This window comes from Micromesistius poutassou, assembly GCF_964030765.1.
Source record: "Micromesistius poutassou genome assembly, chromosome: 10".
Taxonomy (NCBI): Eukaryota; Metazoa; Chordata; class Actinopteri; order Gadiformes; family Gadidae; genus Micromesistius; species Micromesistius poutassou.
The window spans coordinates 10,348,674-10,366,646 of NC_140280.1; the positions used below are offsets into that span (position 1 = coordinate 10,348,674).

Here is a 17,973-nt window from a genome sequence, read left to right on the forward strand (position 1 = left end):
GCAATTGTACACCGACGTATATGTGTCGTTGCTAGTTTGCACCCGGCGCAAAGCTGATTTTCCCCCGCAGCAACCAGGCACCACTACACTTGGAGAGGCGTGTCGGCGAAAAGCAGGGGCGTGTTCCGGCGCAAATGATACTTGGTGCTATTTTAGTATTTTAGTTATTAAAAAATGCGCCAATGCAATTGCGCCACTGACCGAAAAATACCTGGTCTATAGCGGCAGGTCGGAACTACAACATAGCCTACGCTTACACACACGTAGGCTATGTCACAGCACAAACATGCAAACTATTAACCTGATTTAAATATTATGATGTCAAAGATTATTCATACGTGTGAAACTGCATAGAAATAGCGTGTGGATTGTGGAAACATTTTTTCCATAGGGCTGCATGAATGAACGTGACTGAAGTATAGTAGGCTATGCCATGCGTTAAAATAATAATAATAACAATAATACATTCGAGCAAAGTATATTCCAGGCTTCCAAAACTTCCAAAATGATTGGTTAAATGATTTGAATTTGGAAAGAACAGCTGATACAGTGGTAAGTTGTACTTTTAAATCAATGCATCTGCAAACACCGTAGGCCTACAGCAAACACATATGTTCTTGACCCAGACATCGTGTACAAGCCCATTACTTTTAGGATTGATGAGTATTTCATCGTGAGAAAACAGTTTTACCGCGGTGATGCTTGGTACGCGTGTGTGTGTGCGCCCATCTATCTAAACACACGCAAATTAAACACGTAACGCATAATGCAGTCCATGGCGATGTATATTAACAGGGGGACACATGCATATTATGAACACAAGTCGACAACGATATAATGTATACAATACTGGTAACAAACGATGTTTGTTAATGTATTGCCGCATATAGACCGTTGCGGGGACCGCGTCCGCATATGTTTTAAGTTGTCTTTGCCGCAATTTACATGACGAATCAGTGTTTCTGAAGTTGGAGAAGAAAACGCTATTCCATGTGTTAATTATGCCTATTATTTGGCCATAAACTGAGCCATTTGAAGTTTGAAATTCATGTGGTCATGCATCTGTCTCAGCGGAGACTGCAAACGCGCTGTCAAAAATCAACTCGTCAAGTCAAAATGCGCTGGCTCTTAAAGGGAATGGGAGATGCCACTCATTGGTTTATTGCATGTTACGCCCAAAACACACCTACGGGTTTCAGCCCAACCCATTTTAGATTTGCGCCGGGCGCAAAGCTCATTTATCTCGCCGTCATAATAGCAACAGTGCCATAGAACCGCCCACAAAGTACTTTGACTTTGTGCCTTGACGTCTGCTAAGTAGCATAGGCCTACTGCATGAGAAAAATTTAGATCGATATTGCGCAACAATCAGGAGATGGTGACCACCCCGAATATTGAAGGGTATTTCGCACACTGGTCATGATTATCCTGATAATCACCAACGTAAAGTAGCCCTTTTATTGGATTGGCATATTTGGCATATTTGGTTGTATTTGATGAATTGTATATTTGTATAAGATGCCAAATGTAATGTAAAGCCCAGTTCAGACCAAAGATTCGCGACGCAACTGCTTGCAACTGCTTGCAACTCGCAACTCCTTGCGACTCTTTGCGACGAGACGGGCTGAGACGTTCTAAAAACTGGGCAGTTCACACCGCTGCACCGGGCGGCGACGGCAGATGGTCTCCCTAGTAACTGTGAACGCTCTGGCACAGCTGAGAGCCGCATCAGCATCACTTCCATCCTGCTAAATAGTAACCTAACTTAGGTTTGCGATTAGTTTTATTTTGGTTGAGAGTAGGCTAGAGTTGCTGTGTTTCGCCATTCTCCACTACGTCTGCATTGTAGTAATTCGCTGGAGTTTAGTTTGTTTAGATCCCGCTAGTTGGATACATTGCATTCTTTCGTAGTGGCGACTTCTCGACTGCAAGGGAAGCTCGGCTTCACCTAAAATTTCGAAAATTAAATGGTCGGATATATTCTGTTGTGTTAACATTTCATTGATTAAAAATGCGTTAGAACACGTCCATCTCGAAGACGAGTTCGTTCAGAATCAGCTGCTTATCGCAGGTCGACTGACTCGATTTCCTTCTCATACACTTACGTGTTTAATTTGCGTGTGTTTAGACAGATGGGCGCGCACACACACGCGCACACCAAGCATCACCCGCATTCATTCATTCTTTTAAACACTCACTCGCGGTAAAACTATGTTTTCTCACGATCAAATACTCATCAATCCTAAAACTAATGGGCTTGTACACGATGTCTTTGTCAAGAACATGTGTTTGCTGTAGGCCTACGGTGTTTGCAGATGCATTGATTTAAAAGTAGGCCTACAATTTACCGCTGTATCAGCTGTTCTTTCCCAAATCATTTAACCAATCATTTACCCTAAAACTAGATTTTGTTTTGGAAGCCTGGAATATACTTTGCTCGAATGTATTATTGTTATTATTATTTTAACGCATGGCATACTATACTTCATTCATGTTCATTCATGCAGCCCTATGGAAAAAAATGTTTCCACAATCCACACGCTATTTCTATGCAGTTTCACACGTATGAATAATCTTTGACATCATAATATTTAACATGCAAGTGTAGTGGTGCCTGGTTGCTGCGGGGGAAAATCAGCTTTGCGCCGGGTGCAAACTAGCAACGACACATGCGTCGGTGTAGAAAGTAAATTGCGCCGGGCGCAAGATAGGGCCCTTCTTCTGTTTGGCGCACATGGCTAATTTGCATACGCGCACAGGACTGTCGGAATGGGAACATGTCGGACTGGCAGCATGTAACCAAAGTCCTTCTATAGTGTCTCTGATGTAACAATAACAACGGCTAACGTGTAACGGTAACGGTGGTCCCGTTAAAATAATGTCAATGAATCAGCTCAAGCCTAACGTTATCTACAATCGTTGTTCTGGAACCAAAGATAATGATCTACAACTTGTAGGCCTATTTAATAAGCCTAAATTGTTCTGTGCTGTGTCATGATTGGCTGAAGAGAAATAGCCACATCGTTGCGTTCTAAAACTGGACCTGGCGATTTGACATGTTCAATCTTTGGCGACTCCTTGCAACGCCTTGCGACGACCAGTTCACACTGCTGCAACTTTTCCCCTGCGACGTTCTAAAACCGTCTCGTTGCAAGTCGTTGCGTCGCGAATCTTTGGTCTGAACTGGGCTTTAAAGTTAAGAGTTGAAGGAGTTGTCAAAGTGAAGCTAAAACTACTGCAAAAAGATGTCTAAGCAGCATCGATTTTGTGCAAGTCCCTTTGACCATTTGAAGTGTGCATTCTGCCCTCTTAATATAACTAGTCTCCGATTTCAATCATTGTAAATATGTGTAAACACAGTTAGCATACTTAATCATGTTGGGGAGGAAAGATTTGGGCAACAGTTGGGTCAGTTTACCTCTCTGTTGTCACAAATACTCACAGGCATGTCATTTTGACAGTTTATTCATCGTCCAAATTCATTTCAGTAGACTTGGAGAAATAAAAGTAATTTTCCTTTGTTTACACATTCTCTTCGACAAAATAACTATTTACAATCACAAGTAAAAATACATAAAAAGCATACAAACCAAAAACAAAATCACGTCTTTCTAAAAGACATAAGGTACGACAGCTACAAGAAGGGGTGAGACAAAAAGCAAGCCAAAAGACCAAAGTTATACCGCTGGGTGGAATACAGGTCCAGTCAATACAGTCCAAGTTCATCTCCTAATAGAAATGCATTGCTGTGGCTGGGTGTGTTAGTCTCTCCAATCCATGTTCCCCAGGTTTACAAAACGGTAAAACTGGCAGCTTCGGGGCTTGGGAAGACATACCCCAGGTCATGTTGTTGAGGAAAAAAAGAAGGGAGACATGTTGCAACGCATTAACGCATAGCTCATAGTCATGAATAGGCAGAGGTCTCTACCATTTTCTGTCTCACACAGTTTCACCTCTAGAGTGTTTTGTTTGGGGTAGAAACTACTTGTAGGCCATTTCTGTTATCATTTTATACATATTCTTGTTTGGAGTGCTCTGAAAGGAAAACTAAACAGACCAGAACAAACAGAATGCTTTTTCAAAGGAATTCAAAGGATGAAAAATGTAAAGGTTGAGAATGGATGACCAGTGATCAAAACCACTAAATGTACCCACTCTGCTCCAGATTACAATGGGGACATGGGACATGTGCCTCCCATGAGATTGTCAGAATATATTATGTATTCACTTAATAGTCCTACATTCCCTGATCTTAACCAAGTGGAGTGAAATAAGATGATGGTGACTATGCCCAGAGTGGGTTATTACATTCTGAAGGAGACAGAACTTTGATGGTGGCCAAACTAACACTACCTGTACAAGAACAGGGGCCCTCAGAGAAAAAAAAAAGTATACATAAACCTATCAAGCATCAAACAATTAATTTGTGAGGAAAAATAAAATAAAAACATATGTAAAATGTTAACTATATTGGTGGTGATCCAAAGGCATGTCATGATTTTTCCACTACAAATTTGACAATGGTTGGCAACATACTTTTCTATTTTGCAGTTGACACAAGCATAAACACTGTTGCTCTGTTCGTCTGTCTAAACAACAACAGAATATAATACTGATTCACAATGCACAAATGAGGATAATTGTTGTGGAAAAAGGTATAATAATAAAGTGACAGAATCTGCAACCCCTGATAGAGATAGAGCACGAGAAAGAGAGGGAGAGAAGACTTTGGTCTGGGTTTTCTCAGACAAACAGGGTAAAACAAGCTCTAGAAAACGGTTCTCAGTCATCTACTCAGAATCTGATATAGACGTTATTGTGCTACAGAACCAATCACACACATTGGGGTTGGGTTTTGAGTACGTCCCATTCTTTTTTTTCTTTTGTTTCACTCTTTGTGGATCCCGGTCCAATAAAACTTGTTTAAAAATAAACGTGTGCATCTACACAAAACTCAGGCAGTAAAAATCTCAAAAATGCAGCAGCAATTACATTGTACACAAAGCAATATGCTTGACAAAGAGAATATAAATAAGTCACCAGCACTAAAAACAGAATCGAACAAAACTTAAGATTCCTGCCGTAGACAGAAATGGGGCAATCACAACCTCAAATTCTCTTGGATCTATTCTAACAAAATATTTAAAATAGCCTTTACATTAGAATAGTTGCTCATCTATACATCAATTAATTTATGAGAAAAAAACATCCGTAATTATATATATATCTATATATAGATATATATGCAGTTTATATATTAGCATTAATCAGTTCAAGTTTTTGAATGGCAAATCAATATTGTATAAAAAAAACGTGATAGAGAGAAACTGACAGCTGCAGTGTCATTCCAGTTACATACACCGCTTTTACTTTGATATAAGTACAATGCCTTCCGGTTTCCTGTCCCTGTGTAATCACACACCTCTAAGCAGGGGCTTAGACATTACCACTAATCCACATATAAGCCTTAGCTTCCAATACCAGCAAATCCTTGAAAATATTTTACAAAACATATTATTTTCTCATTTTTTAAGGAAGGGGTGATTATTAACAAGGAATGAGGGGGTTGCATGCCGTACATTAAAAAATAAATGTTCTGCTTTGATGCCAGGTAATTCCATTTCTGTGTTAGAAATCGACCATAAGCTAGTTCACACCGTCTCAGTGGTGAACCTTAAGCTACTCTAGTAAACGATGAATTCATACAACTGCACTGAACTGATAACCAAGGTGGCCTTACAGAGCCAGAGCATTGGAGCTCAATAAATGTCTGCCTGTAATAATAAAAAACAAATAAAAAGACAACTGCTAGTCTCCTATAACATTGTAAACAAAACACGTCAACATCAGCATAAACAATGTTGGCTGTTAAAAAAGGCATTCCTGTGTCTTAAAGCGTGCCATGTAAAGCTTGGCGTGTGAGTCTGTGTGTATACGATGCTCACCGAATAACAATGATCCACTGAATCGCAGCACATGTTTTGTTACCAAGCTCGCTGAAAGTGAGTTAATGTGCCATTTTGGAGTCGGCTATTTCGACATGACATGCTGCTGAAGAGGTCCATATCTAGTCTGACGGGACGTCCCGTGGCACCCAGAGGGGCCGGGACGCCGGACACACACACAGGACCACCAGGACCCCCTCTGCTGTCTTTTTTCATAAAGCTTAACAAGGTATTAAGTGCTCCACATTAACACACATACAATCATGTGTGCACGCGCGCACACACACACACACACGATAAAAGTAAGCAGAGGGTCCGCTCTCGTCTCTTGGCATGGCAAGTTGTCGTGGCTACATTAAACAGTGCGAGTATCACAGTGGTGATAAAGCCTTTTGCCATTTCTAATCAAATTGAATGTGGTTTTCATTTGTTTCGACCAACGACCATCAGCAGCTTCTGTTTTTGGCTTCAAAGAGTTTGACATCGGGGCCCAGAGTCAAAGGTTCACTGTTCTGTTCAAAACTTTGTTTGAAACGCGGCATCTTGAGGCAAATTTATCGCTTGGGAGATCGGACAGCAGATACATTCGATTTTCTTTAAAGACGGTGTCGCCAAGTCTGCTTCCTGCCAGAAGTAGCAAATCAATTTAAGATGCAGAAACTATGGTTTGACAGGTTTACCCAATTAAAAATGTAGCATGGTGATCATCATAACTTTGGATTATATAAAAGCCGCTTAAAAACGATATAGAATTCTACCTTAATTTAGGAAATATTAAATCTTATAAGAGATCACCTCTAGCAAAATGCTAGGTTGCTTTCTGTAGAACAGCCGCTGGCTGATAACGGTGACCATACCGATATCCAGCCAAGACGCATTCTGTGGTGGTTCCCTTGGTCTGGGGTTTCTGACTTGTGAGGGCAGTGCAGAAAAAAATCCAACCAAAAGACAGTTGAGAACACGACGTAAAGCTCAGCTATGATTTCTCATGCTGTTTTATGTTCAAGTAAACTGCAAACACAAAAAAGCTGACCACCGAAATACTGAATAACACACACTGTAGCTTCCCCGTAAAAAGCACTATAGACCGCTTAGACAAAACCCAACCCCTGACATTTACACCAAGAGTCAAGGGAGCTGCAACCAGTCCCTCTCCATTGTCCCGCAGACGAGTCCCAAAGCTTGTCCAGTCTTTGATCAATGTCCTCCCTTAAAGTCAAGTCTTTAAAATGAATACCGAGTATAAAAATAATCCATTTGTACATTGCACGAGGCTGTGTGGAGATGTAATATCCACAATCTCGTTGGGTGGTGCTTTGAAGTTGTGAGGTGAACTCAGAGTCCAGGAGGGAGTCAAGAGTCCAGCAGGGCTGTGTGGGTCTGAGTGCGGCTGTTGAATGAAGGCGTGTCGGGGGGGGGGGGGGGGGGGGGAGTGTGCTCTGGCCAGACATCGGGCAGGTAGCTCTGTAAGCCCGTACGGGAGTGGCCCAATGCTCTGTGTGCTGCGATGACGCCACCCCTACACGGCCGACACCTGTTCATCTAGAAGAGGAGGGGAGAGGAGAGAGGCGTCAGGCCAAGGTGTCCATTGAAGAGATTCTAAAAACACAGCAAACTGTCGACTGGAAATCATTTGAAAATGAATTTAAGGCCCCGAATGAAGAGGTTCTGTGCATTTGTAATGCTAAGGTTCAATGCAGGTTCAAAAACGATACTATACTGGTTCGTTTTTCATTCAATTGATCAACCTATCCAACTATTGTTGGATAGGAACAGTATGGAACTATATGTTCTGACACACACTTTCCTCTCGCTCTATCCAGCAGGGATCCATAGTCTTTGTAATGTATAATTGAAACACTGTAACTTCTTCAACTCATTTCCAGCACAATCCCTTTTGGAGCTGAACTTTCGCTCTTTGAGTCTGTACTGGAACACACACACACACACACACACACACACACACACACACACACACACACACACACACACACACACACACACACACACACACACACACACACACACACACACACACACACACACACACACACACACACACACCTCTCCCAGGGCGCCATCAACCTACCATCCTCACTGTCCGCGAGGCCCAGCTGCGGTGGCGGCAGGCAGATGCTAGCGGGTCTGGAGCAGCCCGGGCCGGCGACAGCGCCCGGCGACCGCCCCGTGTCCCGGTGCACGTTGCTATGGTTATGGTGGTGCTGGAGGCTGGCGGCCAGCCCCCCACCGCCCCCCGCCGCCACCACCACGGGGCTGTGCAGCAGCCTGCTCCTCTGCAGCGCCACGCTATACTCGGGCGGCTTGAGGTTGGGGGGCCGCGGGGGCGGGTCGGAGTACCCCAGGTCCCCCAGGGCCAGCCCCTGGTAGCCTGGAGGGGTGGGAGGAGGGGCATGGTAACGCTCGTCCCTGCCGCCCCCCGCCGTGACGCAGTACACTAAGCGATGGCCGATGGCGGTGACGAAGGGGTTGAGGACCCGAGTGGTTGGGGGGGTGGGGGCGGGCGGGGTGGAGGTTGGAGGGGAAGATGAGAGTGGGTGTAGGGGTGAGGGTGGTGGATGGGAGAGGGTGCAAGGGGGTAAACATAAAGGAAGGGGGAGAACATAAATTAATGTGATGTTTTGACAGCACACAATGTGAAAATCATAAGAAAAAGACGTTGAGACGCAACAGGTGGAATGGCAGCAGGGGATGGCTAATTGGGTGAATTGGTGAATTTAATCTATGAATCAGCAGATAAATGGCACTGTCCTTCTTTCCATAGAGGGTCTCATATGATCATTCAGGGGGCTGGAACACATGTCATCTTTCTGCAGGACTAAATGCGCTTTGCAGTGGACAGTGGAACTACTAACGCAGGAGCAGATGAATGCATCTTGAATGATACAGTGGGAGCACTCCGTCAACTAAATAGTGTAGAATGCAGAGACTAGAGCACAGTCCCTTGTTACTACCTGAGAAGATCTGGGACTTTACTGATTGAAAGCAGAGGTTCAGATAATAAATTATTATTTAAGCATAAAATATGTAAAAAAAACTGTAAGCCAATTTGGATAAAAGCGTCTGCGAACAACTGCCAAGAAAATGGTAAAATGGCAGTTAAATGAATGGTAGTATGGCAGTATAAAACTAGTTATGACTCTCCATTCATAGCCCACTATAGCTACCAAACAACTATAGCATCTCAATTAAGAACCATTCAAACGCTGAATTAAGGACTAGTGACGTTATCATCAAGCTACCACCCTAGCTACCACCCAACACACACACACACACACACAAATAAACATGCACAGTGAGGCTTCCACATTCACAGGGAATCAAACTCGCAACCCCTCCCCTCACCTATCAGGCCCTTGTCCGTGCTCGACGTCACCGTTTTGTAGGCGGGGTCTGCGCCCGGCCCGCCCCCCTCCTCGTCGGCGGGCGAGGGGGGGTTCCCGGAGGCGTGGCGGCGCTTCACCGTGCCGTAGTTCCCCTCGTTGGCGTCCGACAGGGAGCCGGACGACGCCCAGCTCTGCCGCGACCGCCCGCCGCCGCCGCTGGACTCGGAGTCTCTGCTGCCGTGTCGTGCGTGGCCCCCTCCCACCGCCGCCTCCGCCGCCTCGGACCCGTGGATCGGTGCCGGTGCCTGAGGGTAGCGGTAGCCGGAGGCCAGCAGGGCCAGGGCGGGGTGGGTGCCGTGGTCCCAGGGCCGGCAGGACGACAGGGGGAGGCTGGGGAAGGAGTCGTGGGAGGTGGAGGAGCTGGAGGTCCAGCTGCCGCGCCCGCTGTCCACCACCGGGGGGCCGGGCTCCGGGGCCGGCTCCTCCTCCGCCGCCGAGGGGGAGGAGGAGCAGGCGGAGGGAGGGGCCAGTCGACCGCCGGCCAGCGAGGAGGAGAAGCTGGCGAGGGACAGAGAGAGAGAGAGACACACAGAGCGACACAGACAGAGCGAAAGACAGACACAGAGAGACAGAGACGGATGTTTCAATGAATATTTCTGAATTTAATGTAATTTTCTTCTGTTGTGTTTGGGTGGTGTCAAAATGATATATGAGTTTAGATTTATATATCCGTGAAGGCTATTTAGGTACAGGAGGTATTGTTGGTGTATTGGGAGCATTTTATCAAATAAATCATGTTTTAAGTTGTCAACATTTGTGATGACCCCACGATGTATTCTGTAAAATGCCATGGCATTTGAACAACATGCACTCATTTGATTACAAATTTTATTAAACAAAAGATAGCCACGGTGCTAGGCTGGTTTGGCTGAATCTGATGGCGAGCACTGCAAAGGATCACATCTAACCAATAACAAATGAGCATCAAGCACACCCAATTGCTCAAAGAGATCCCGACCTCCTCTGCCCACCCCCTCACATGGACTGCCCATTCCCCTCTTGCCTGCCCTGCAGGGGGCGCTGTTGAAACACTTTCAGAACAATGTTTCAACAGTTAGGAAAATATATTTGATAAATGACACTGAGATTTGGTAATGGTTTATCTTGGATCTCCTTATCGCCTCTAACAAATACAGGAGCACCCTCCTTTGCCTCTATGGACCAGACTGTGCTGTGTGTGTGTGTGTGTGTGTGTGTGTGTGTGTGTGTGTGTGTGTGTGTGTGTGTGTGTGTGTGTGTGTGCGTGCGCCAGTGTGCGTGTTAACACAAAAAACACTGGCACAGTTTGTTGGAGGCATCTGTCTTTCCATGAAGACCATTAAACCACTAGGCCAGAAAAGGACTGGGGGTGAAAGGTCAGATGCAGTAAAGCACAGTGAACCTCTCTTTAAGTGACCATAAAACACACTGGCTCCTTATGTTCTTCATGGCCCATAGACAACCTTTTAAGTGTCAGCCAGGACATAACTTGCATTTTCTTTCTCCTTCTCTCTCTTGACAGGATGGGACATTGTAAAAAAAAATAAAAATAAATGAAGAAATAAATAAATGCCATTGCCATGTGCATTTACTAGCTTTTGCCACAGAAATACCCTGCTGCCGTCTGTCTGGTGGTAAAGCGTTGTGATAAATGTGCATATGGGATACTGTGGGCTGGGTTTCATAAGCCCATGGTTCATTGCTGTGCTCTGGCAGCAAGTCTATAGGCGACGACTATTTCATAAACAGGCTGACGGATTACTACAAAATAAATACATAAATTAATAAAAACAATTAGAACAGTGCGGGTATTATGATGAGACGGAAACAGACAGATGATGTCTTTCGGCAACATCTTTAAAGACCGGTGGTCTGTGAGTCGGTCTGGGCTGATCCTGAAGGTTAACTAGGAGCCAGTCTGATCCTGAAGGTTAACTAGGAGTCAGTCTGATCCTGAAGGCTAACTAGGAGTCAGTCTGATCCTGAAGGTTAACTAGGAGTCAGTCTGATCCTGAAGGTTAACTAGGAGCCAGTCTGATCCTGAAGGTTAACTAGGAGTCAGTCTGATCCTGAAGGTTAACTAGGAGTCAGTCTGATCCTGAAGGTTAACTAGGAGCCAGTCTGATCCTGAAGGTTAACTAGGAGTCAGTCTGATCCTGAAGGTTAACTAGGAGCCAGTCTGATCCTGAAGGTTAACTAGGAGCCAGTCTGATCCTGAAGGTTAACTAGGAGTCAGTCTGATCCTGAAGGCTAACTAGGAGTCAGTCTGATCCTGAAGGTTAACTAGGAGCCAGTCTGATCCTGAAGGTTAACTAGGAGCCAGTCTGATCCTGAAGGTTAACTAGGAGCCAGTCTGATCCTGAAGGCTAACTAGGAGTCAGTCTGATCCTGAAGGTTAACTAGGAGTCAGTCTGATCCTGAAGGCTAACTAGGAGTCAGTCTGATCCTGAAGGCTAACTAGGAGTCAGTCTGATCCTAAAGTAAGCCAACTATGGGCTGTTTACTTAGCAGGATTCAGACGAGTCTACCAAAATAAAATCTATATAATACAAAATAACTATGAAACAAAAGCCATAAAAAACTCAAACAAATACAATTGTCAGTCGACAATTTATAGTCTATAAAGAGAGGGAGGGAGCGGATATTAAACAGAGGACGCCTGTAAAATAATTGTGTGTGTGATGACCTCCAGCTGGGTTTGTATTTTAATGAGGGGAGGACCAAATAGGAATCGAGCTGGGGGAAGTGTGTGTGCGCGTGCGTGCGTGCGATGAAATGAGAATCAACCTGGAAACTCCTGGGCTGTGTGGAAGTGTGGTTAACAACCACTGATTTGCGGCTTCGTGTTCTGTGTGTGCCTGCGGTGGAATGCCTTGATATTTCACAGCCTCACTGTCACTTTGGACAAACGGTCGGCTGAATGTAAAAACAACAAATCAATAAAACCAAGTGAGCATGGCTTTGTTACCTTGTGCAAGGATGACCGTAGTCCGGTCCGCTAGTCCGCGCGGTGAAGGCAGCAGGGTGGTGGGTGTTGGTGGTGGTGGAGCAGCTGCTGTTGTTGTTGCTGCTGCTGCTCTCAACCACGGCTGCGCTGGTGGCAGCTATGGGCACCGTCGTCGTCGTGGCGATAACGGACCGGTTGCCGTGACACCTGTTGTCGTCGGGGCCGGGCGTGAGCATGGAGTCCACCGAGCAGATGCTGGAGCGCGAGGAGATCTCGCTGTGGCTGGAGTCCGACAGGCTGTCTGCCTTACCGGCCGGCAGCAGGGCATAACCTGGTGTGGGAGGGGGATAAGATGTGAGGTACAATATAATAATATGAATTGCCATGGATTACCTTGAGCGCTGCCTTTACTTTAGAAACACCCAAAATACATTGTAGGATCCAACTGTGCAAAGAGGCTTCTGTGACGAAGCAATGGGAGTGAAGGATTCAGAGAAGGGGAAGAGCGAAGGAAGAGGAGAGCAGCAGTGGAGAGAGAATGAAGAGAGGAAGAGAGGAAGATGGAGAAAAAGACGAGGGGTTAAGGGAATGAAAAAGAGGCAGATGTTCACCCAAATGTAAAGCAAGGCAAAACATACAATGAACCATCCTTTTTAATTATTGTATTTAAAAAAGAGCTACACTAAAATGTAAAAAGTACTGCTAACTTTAAAAGAAACAAATGTTTTTATTAAAAAACATAACCTCCACTTTGCAAGAGGATCTGAAAGCAGAGAACAACCATCCTGTCTCACAATGCCATGATGGTCCAACAGACTGTGCATATTAACATTGCAGAGTAGAGTAGTGTGTTCCCCGCTGTGCTTGTGATTCAACAACTACTTTGTGGTGGATAACACAGTTCAATGCATAATGCCTGAAACAGAAAGACAATGAGACCTGCTGGTGACATTCCACGCTTCGATTTTGAACATTAATAATCGGTAAACGTCTCACCGAACACAAAACAAGCAATAACAAAAACAGCCATGAAAGCAGTATCCCTGCTGTGAGCACGGGGACGGATACCCGAGCTGTCTGCTAGCACTACGGAGGATCCTGCTACATTTTCTCTGCCCAAACGCCTACGCACCAGGAAGAAACAACTTGGAAAGTGCAAGAACTACATGAAATGAAAAACTGCCAACTCTTTTTCTGGAACAAAGCGAGTCAAGTGCAGTTTTGTAAACGGTTGGTTTGTTTGTATCCAGTAACCCTCTTTGGCCCTCTTTAACTCTTTGGCAGTCTGTGACTCATCCGGGGCGACCAAGCTTGCCCCTGTCACTGAATCACCAAGTCCTGCTGTCAGTGACAGAGTCCCGTAGGAACGCTCTAATGTGTCATCCGTTTAAATTAAAATCATACAAACAGAATACATGTTGACATTTTTCACTTTCTCATTGGAAAAAAAAATAAAACCTTCTTGCAAATAACCTGCTTTTGTCACATTCTTCAAAAACCCTTTCTCCTCAAATCTTTGCTGGAGCGGTTCCTTTGTGAACACTGTCTCCCTGTCAGAGCGTGCTGCTCCTGCCGCGTCTGTCCCTGCAGAGCCAACGGAAAGGGTTGGGACTGACCGACCTCCTGCCCCTCAGCTGTCCCTGCTTCTGCTCCTCACCCGGGGGTGGTGACCCCACCGCCTGCTCCTGCTGTCCCTCCCCACCCCCGAGAAGCAACCTGACCGGCCTCTCCCGGGAAAGACTCCTCTCCCTCAGTGCCCGGAAAGGTGACCCTAGCCGCCTCCTCAACAGAGACCCTGGGCTTTTGCCGCTAAGGGAGCTGTCTGACTCAGCAGCAGGGCTGCTGGGGGTGATCTGGCCCTGGGGAACAGAGGACGGCCTCACAGACATCCGCCCTGAAACACAGAGGCCGCTGTCTGGGGCTGCCGTGGTGGGACTGAACCCGGGTGAGCCTGGCTGTATCTGGACAGAGAGGTACCTGCACCTCCTCACTGCGCCTCCGTCTGCACTCCTGCCCCTGCTTTCTCCCCGCGCAGAAATCTCCTGTCCCGCCACTGCCACCTGTCCTGCTTCTCTCATTTCTTTTCCTTCTTCCTCGCTACTGCTCCTCTCTTCTGCCTGCATCTGTTTCTCTGCCTGATCTCCCCTCTGTCTCTGCGTCTCCTCTGTGCCGGGCTGCCTGGTCATCTGCAGGAAGTGCTTGTGGAGGAGGGCCCCACCTATGCCGTAGCTGCGCAGGCTGACCGTGCCCGCCTTGGTGCTGGCGTCGCTGGTCAGCGAAGACGAGGAGCCCGACAGGTTCAACTGGCTGGAGTTGTGGGACTTGGCCACGCCCCCTGCAGGAAGATGAACAGAGGAGAAGACACCCACTCCTTTAGTGTGCCAGATAACCAGACTAGCTCTCACATTCATGATCGATTGGAATTGTGTTTATGCTACAGTTGAACCCACTCATTTTGCATCTATTGCACTTCTTACCGTCCCTAATGTGTGTTGCTTCTCAAAGTTTCTTTCTCTATAACTAGGGATGTTTCTCCTTGGCCTTCAGCGGGCTCTGATTAAGTGAAACATGAGCCTGTGAAGCACGTTGAGGCTGTAGCTGTGGAACTGTTACAAGACTATACAAATAAAAGTAGAGTAAAAAGTAGAGACATGAGCGATGCCCACTTTTAGTGTTCAGTTCTGTTTGTAACCTTGCCTCTCGTCTTTTCTTATTTTTACTCTCCTCCTTCAGTCAGGATCAGAAGCCTGCGTCTAATTCATTTCTTCTTCATGCAGACCTAGAAACGTACCATGGAGACTGTGACGGAGTTGAAAGAGTCTAAGAATAACTCCAGCGAAGCTTACTCCAGGATGTGCACCTCAAAGCCGGCAATTTCAAAAACGGCCAGGACGCCAGACAGGCTGTCTGACACGTATATGTGTGTGTGCATGTGAGAGAGGGGTCTGTGGCCGGCGACTGTGAAGGCTGTTGCATCAGTATTACACACCTTTGCGCGGGGAGCCCTGTGGGGACACGGTGGGGCTGGAGTGGAGCGAGGACACCGTGGACACCGTGTCCTCACAGGGCCTCTTGGAGCTCCACTCGTCTGCGGTGCTCACTGGGGGCTTCTTCACCACCTGGGGGGAGGCTGTGTCTGTGGGGACAGGTGGGTTGTTGGGGGGGAGGGGTTATTAAGTGCACCTTTCTTTTTGCTGGCATTTAACCTGAGCCTCTATGCCCATTGATATTGATTCCATTGAATGCACTGGTGCGGTCTATTCACTGCGATAGCTTGCATGAAGCTTGACATGAAGTCGACTTGGTGGTACACACTTACATGGTCATACATACTGGGTAAATTGGCACTGTATACGTACTGGGCCATACATACTGGGTACCTTGGCGCCGTCTAATTACTGGTTCATATATGTAACGGGTCTTGTGGCACTGTCTATAAATCATCAATTCTGGCACTGCTGAGTCTATTGGCATTTTTGCCTTACTGGACCGCCTATGTGTGCTTTCATGAGTCTACATAGGTACACGTACTGGGTGGGCTGTGCATAAGGCACATAGGGCATACTGCTTCCTGGGTCGATATGGACACCTCATCCACTGAGTGGCTGCACACTGAATGTAAATACTCACAGGAATCCCAGGTCTACTTACTGGGAGTGGTGAGGTCCTTGGCGGTGCTCTTCTTGCGCAGTGGGTACAGTGGCACCTGGACCTGCAGCACCTGGGACACACGGTTCTGGGCCTTGCCCGAGGGCAGGGCAGAGCGCAGGGACACCGGGGACATGTCCGACTTGGTGGACCGCCGCTCGCTCAGGCTCTTGGACACTGGGGAAGACGCACGGCCCGTGAGTGTTACAGCACTCAAGCCTTTTATAACAACGCTTCCAATGAAGATTTAACTGAGGTTAAGACTTTCTCTGTGAAAAAGCGTAGAAAAATAGCATCAATATAAAATGTACCTCCGATGCGGTTTGCATACTGTGCACTTACACTGAGTGGGTAATACATGAATCCCTTTTGAGAAGCAAGCAAGGTTGTGGCTGAATGGGTGTGTTTGAATGAAACTCATTTGCAGATATGATGGGTTCATTTGTTTTAGCTCTGCTTAAACACTAGGGGGCGATGTTGAGCCACAGTTACTATGACAACACTGAGGCTCACATCGATGTTTGATGTTCTTATTCATCATGTTTTCAGCTATACATAGTTTATGTGTGTGTAGGTATGTATGTGTGTGTGCATGCCTTTCTGTCTTTTAAAAGCTGATAGTACAAGGGCAAAAAAAATCCATGCTTCTATTCCAAGATGAGTTCATAACGCCAATTAAACATCAAGATTGAGAGATATAAAAGTCCTCTCCACAACCACTTCGAGTTGCTGAGGAGATCAAGCTCAGAGGTATATCTGAGGGGACGACTAATTCTGTTAACCAAAATAACTCCACTTTCTCATTATATTTAGCAGTTGCATTACCTCGCAGGTAATGCAACTGCTACTTCCGTGAAAGCCATAGATCATATAATAAATTTGATTCATATCCTATATTCCTCTTTGTAGCTTTGTCATACATCGACCCATTCCTCATCCAATTATCCTTTGTCATCCACAGCTCTGAAATGGGATGGGTGTCACATCGGTAGTCGGGCAGGGGTTAGGGTGCCTGGGCTCCGGGGAAAAGGGCGGGGGTAACTCACGGGTGCTGTAGGACGGCTCGCAGTGCAGGGAGAGGATCTGGTGCTTCTCCTCGTCCGTCTCCACGCTCAGGTTGGACAGGTACTGCTTGACCTTGCGGGCCATGAGCGCGTCCTCGTACAGCTTCTTGGCGTTGAGCAGCGAGCTGCGGCGGACCCGCTTCTTGTGGGCGCCGCCCTGCACGTCCAGCATGTTGGAGTTGGTGCTGCCCTGGCTGAGGGACCTGGGGGCAGAGAGCGGGACATTGGACCTATCCCCCTCTTCTTTGATTTGGATTGGTTTGCTTTGGCAACATTGTGTTACATATAACGGTTATGCCAATAAAGCGTTTAGAATGAGAATTTAAAGTGACAGAGGGAAACGCACTGTAGAAAGAGAGAGAAGACATACCAGACAATAGAGGTGAAAAATAATAAATAAAGGTGAAATGGACCTGAATGATCATGAGTGCCAGTATAAAATAGGATACATTAAAGAAGGAAGGAAGCACAGGGGGGAAATAGAACAGAGCCAGTGGAAGAGGCAGGAGGGAAAGATAAAGAGAGAGAGAGGGATGCACATAGAGGATTAACAGGGGAAAAGTGGATTTATAGAGGCCAGTACAGTAAACAAAGCAGAGGTTAAACCGTCTCTCACACACACACACACACACACACACACACACACACACACACACACACACACACACACACACACACACACACACACACACACACACACACACACACACACACACACACACACACACCATTTGGATTGCCATACATCCAACTCCATATGCGCTACAGTAACGTCTGCCTATACATCCGTGTGTGTCTGTGCGATGCAAGGTTAATAACATGTTCATGCGTTTTCGAGGCCAAGGGCTTGCCGCTGCATCTGTGCCATGCGTTGTAATATGACATAACCAAAACAAACATTCTGTCAGGAGCTGGCAAACAAACTGGTTAGGGGACTGGTTAGGAATCCAACAGAGGCTGATACGGGGAATATTAAGATGAGGATG

At 46.3% G+C, this 17,973-nt stretch overlaps 1 protein-coding gene across 4 annotated transcripts in view; it reads right to left on the reverse strand.

Annotated features, from left to right (window-relative positions):
• Nucleotides 1–3,449: 3,449 nt before the first annotated feature.
• Nucleotides 3,450–17,973, reverse strand: part of rapgef6 (Rap guanine nucleotide exchange factor (GEF) 6) — a 91,069-nt gene continuing 76,545 nt past the window's right edge. For all 4 annotated transcript variants that reach the window (XM_084474747.1, XM_084474746.1, XM_084474748.1 and 1 more), the window contains 8 exons: nt 16,970–17,190; nt 15,927–16,100; nt 15,265–15,411; nt 14,494–14,610; nt 12,297–12,606; nt 9,309–9,847; nt 8,035–8,400; nt 3,450–7,487 (listed from right to left, as the gene is read on the reverse strand). In XM_084474747.1, the coding sequence (XP_084330873.1) occupies nt 7,465–7,487; nt 8,035–8,400; nt 9,309–9,847; nt 12,297–12,606; nt 14,494–14,610; nt 15,265–15,411; nt 15,927–16,100; nt 16,970–17,190 (1,897 nt within the window). In that variant the 3' untranslated portion in view covers nt 3,450–7,464. The remainder of the gene's footprint in view (nt 7,488–8,034; nt 8,401–9,308; nt 9,848–12,296; nt 12,607–14,493; nt 14,611–15,264; nt 15,412–15,926; nt 16,101–16,969; nt 17,191–17,973) is intronic.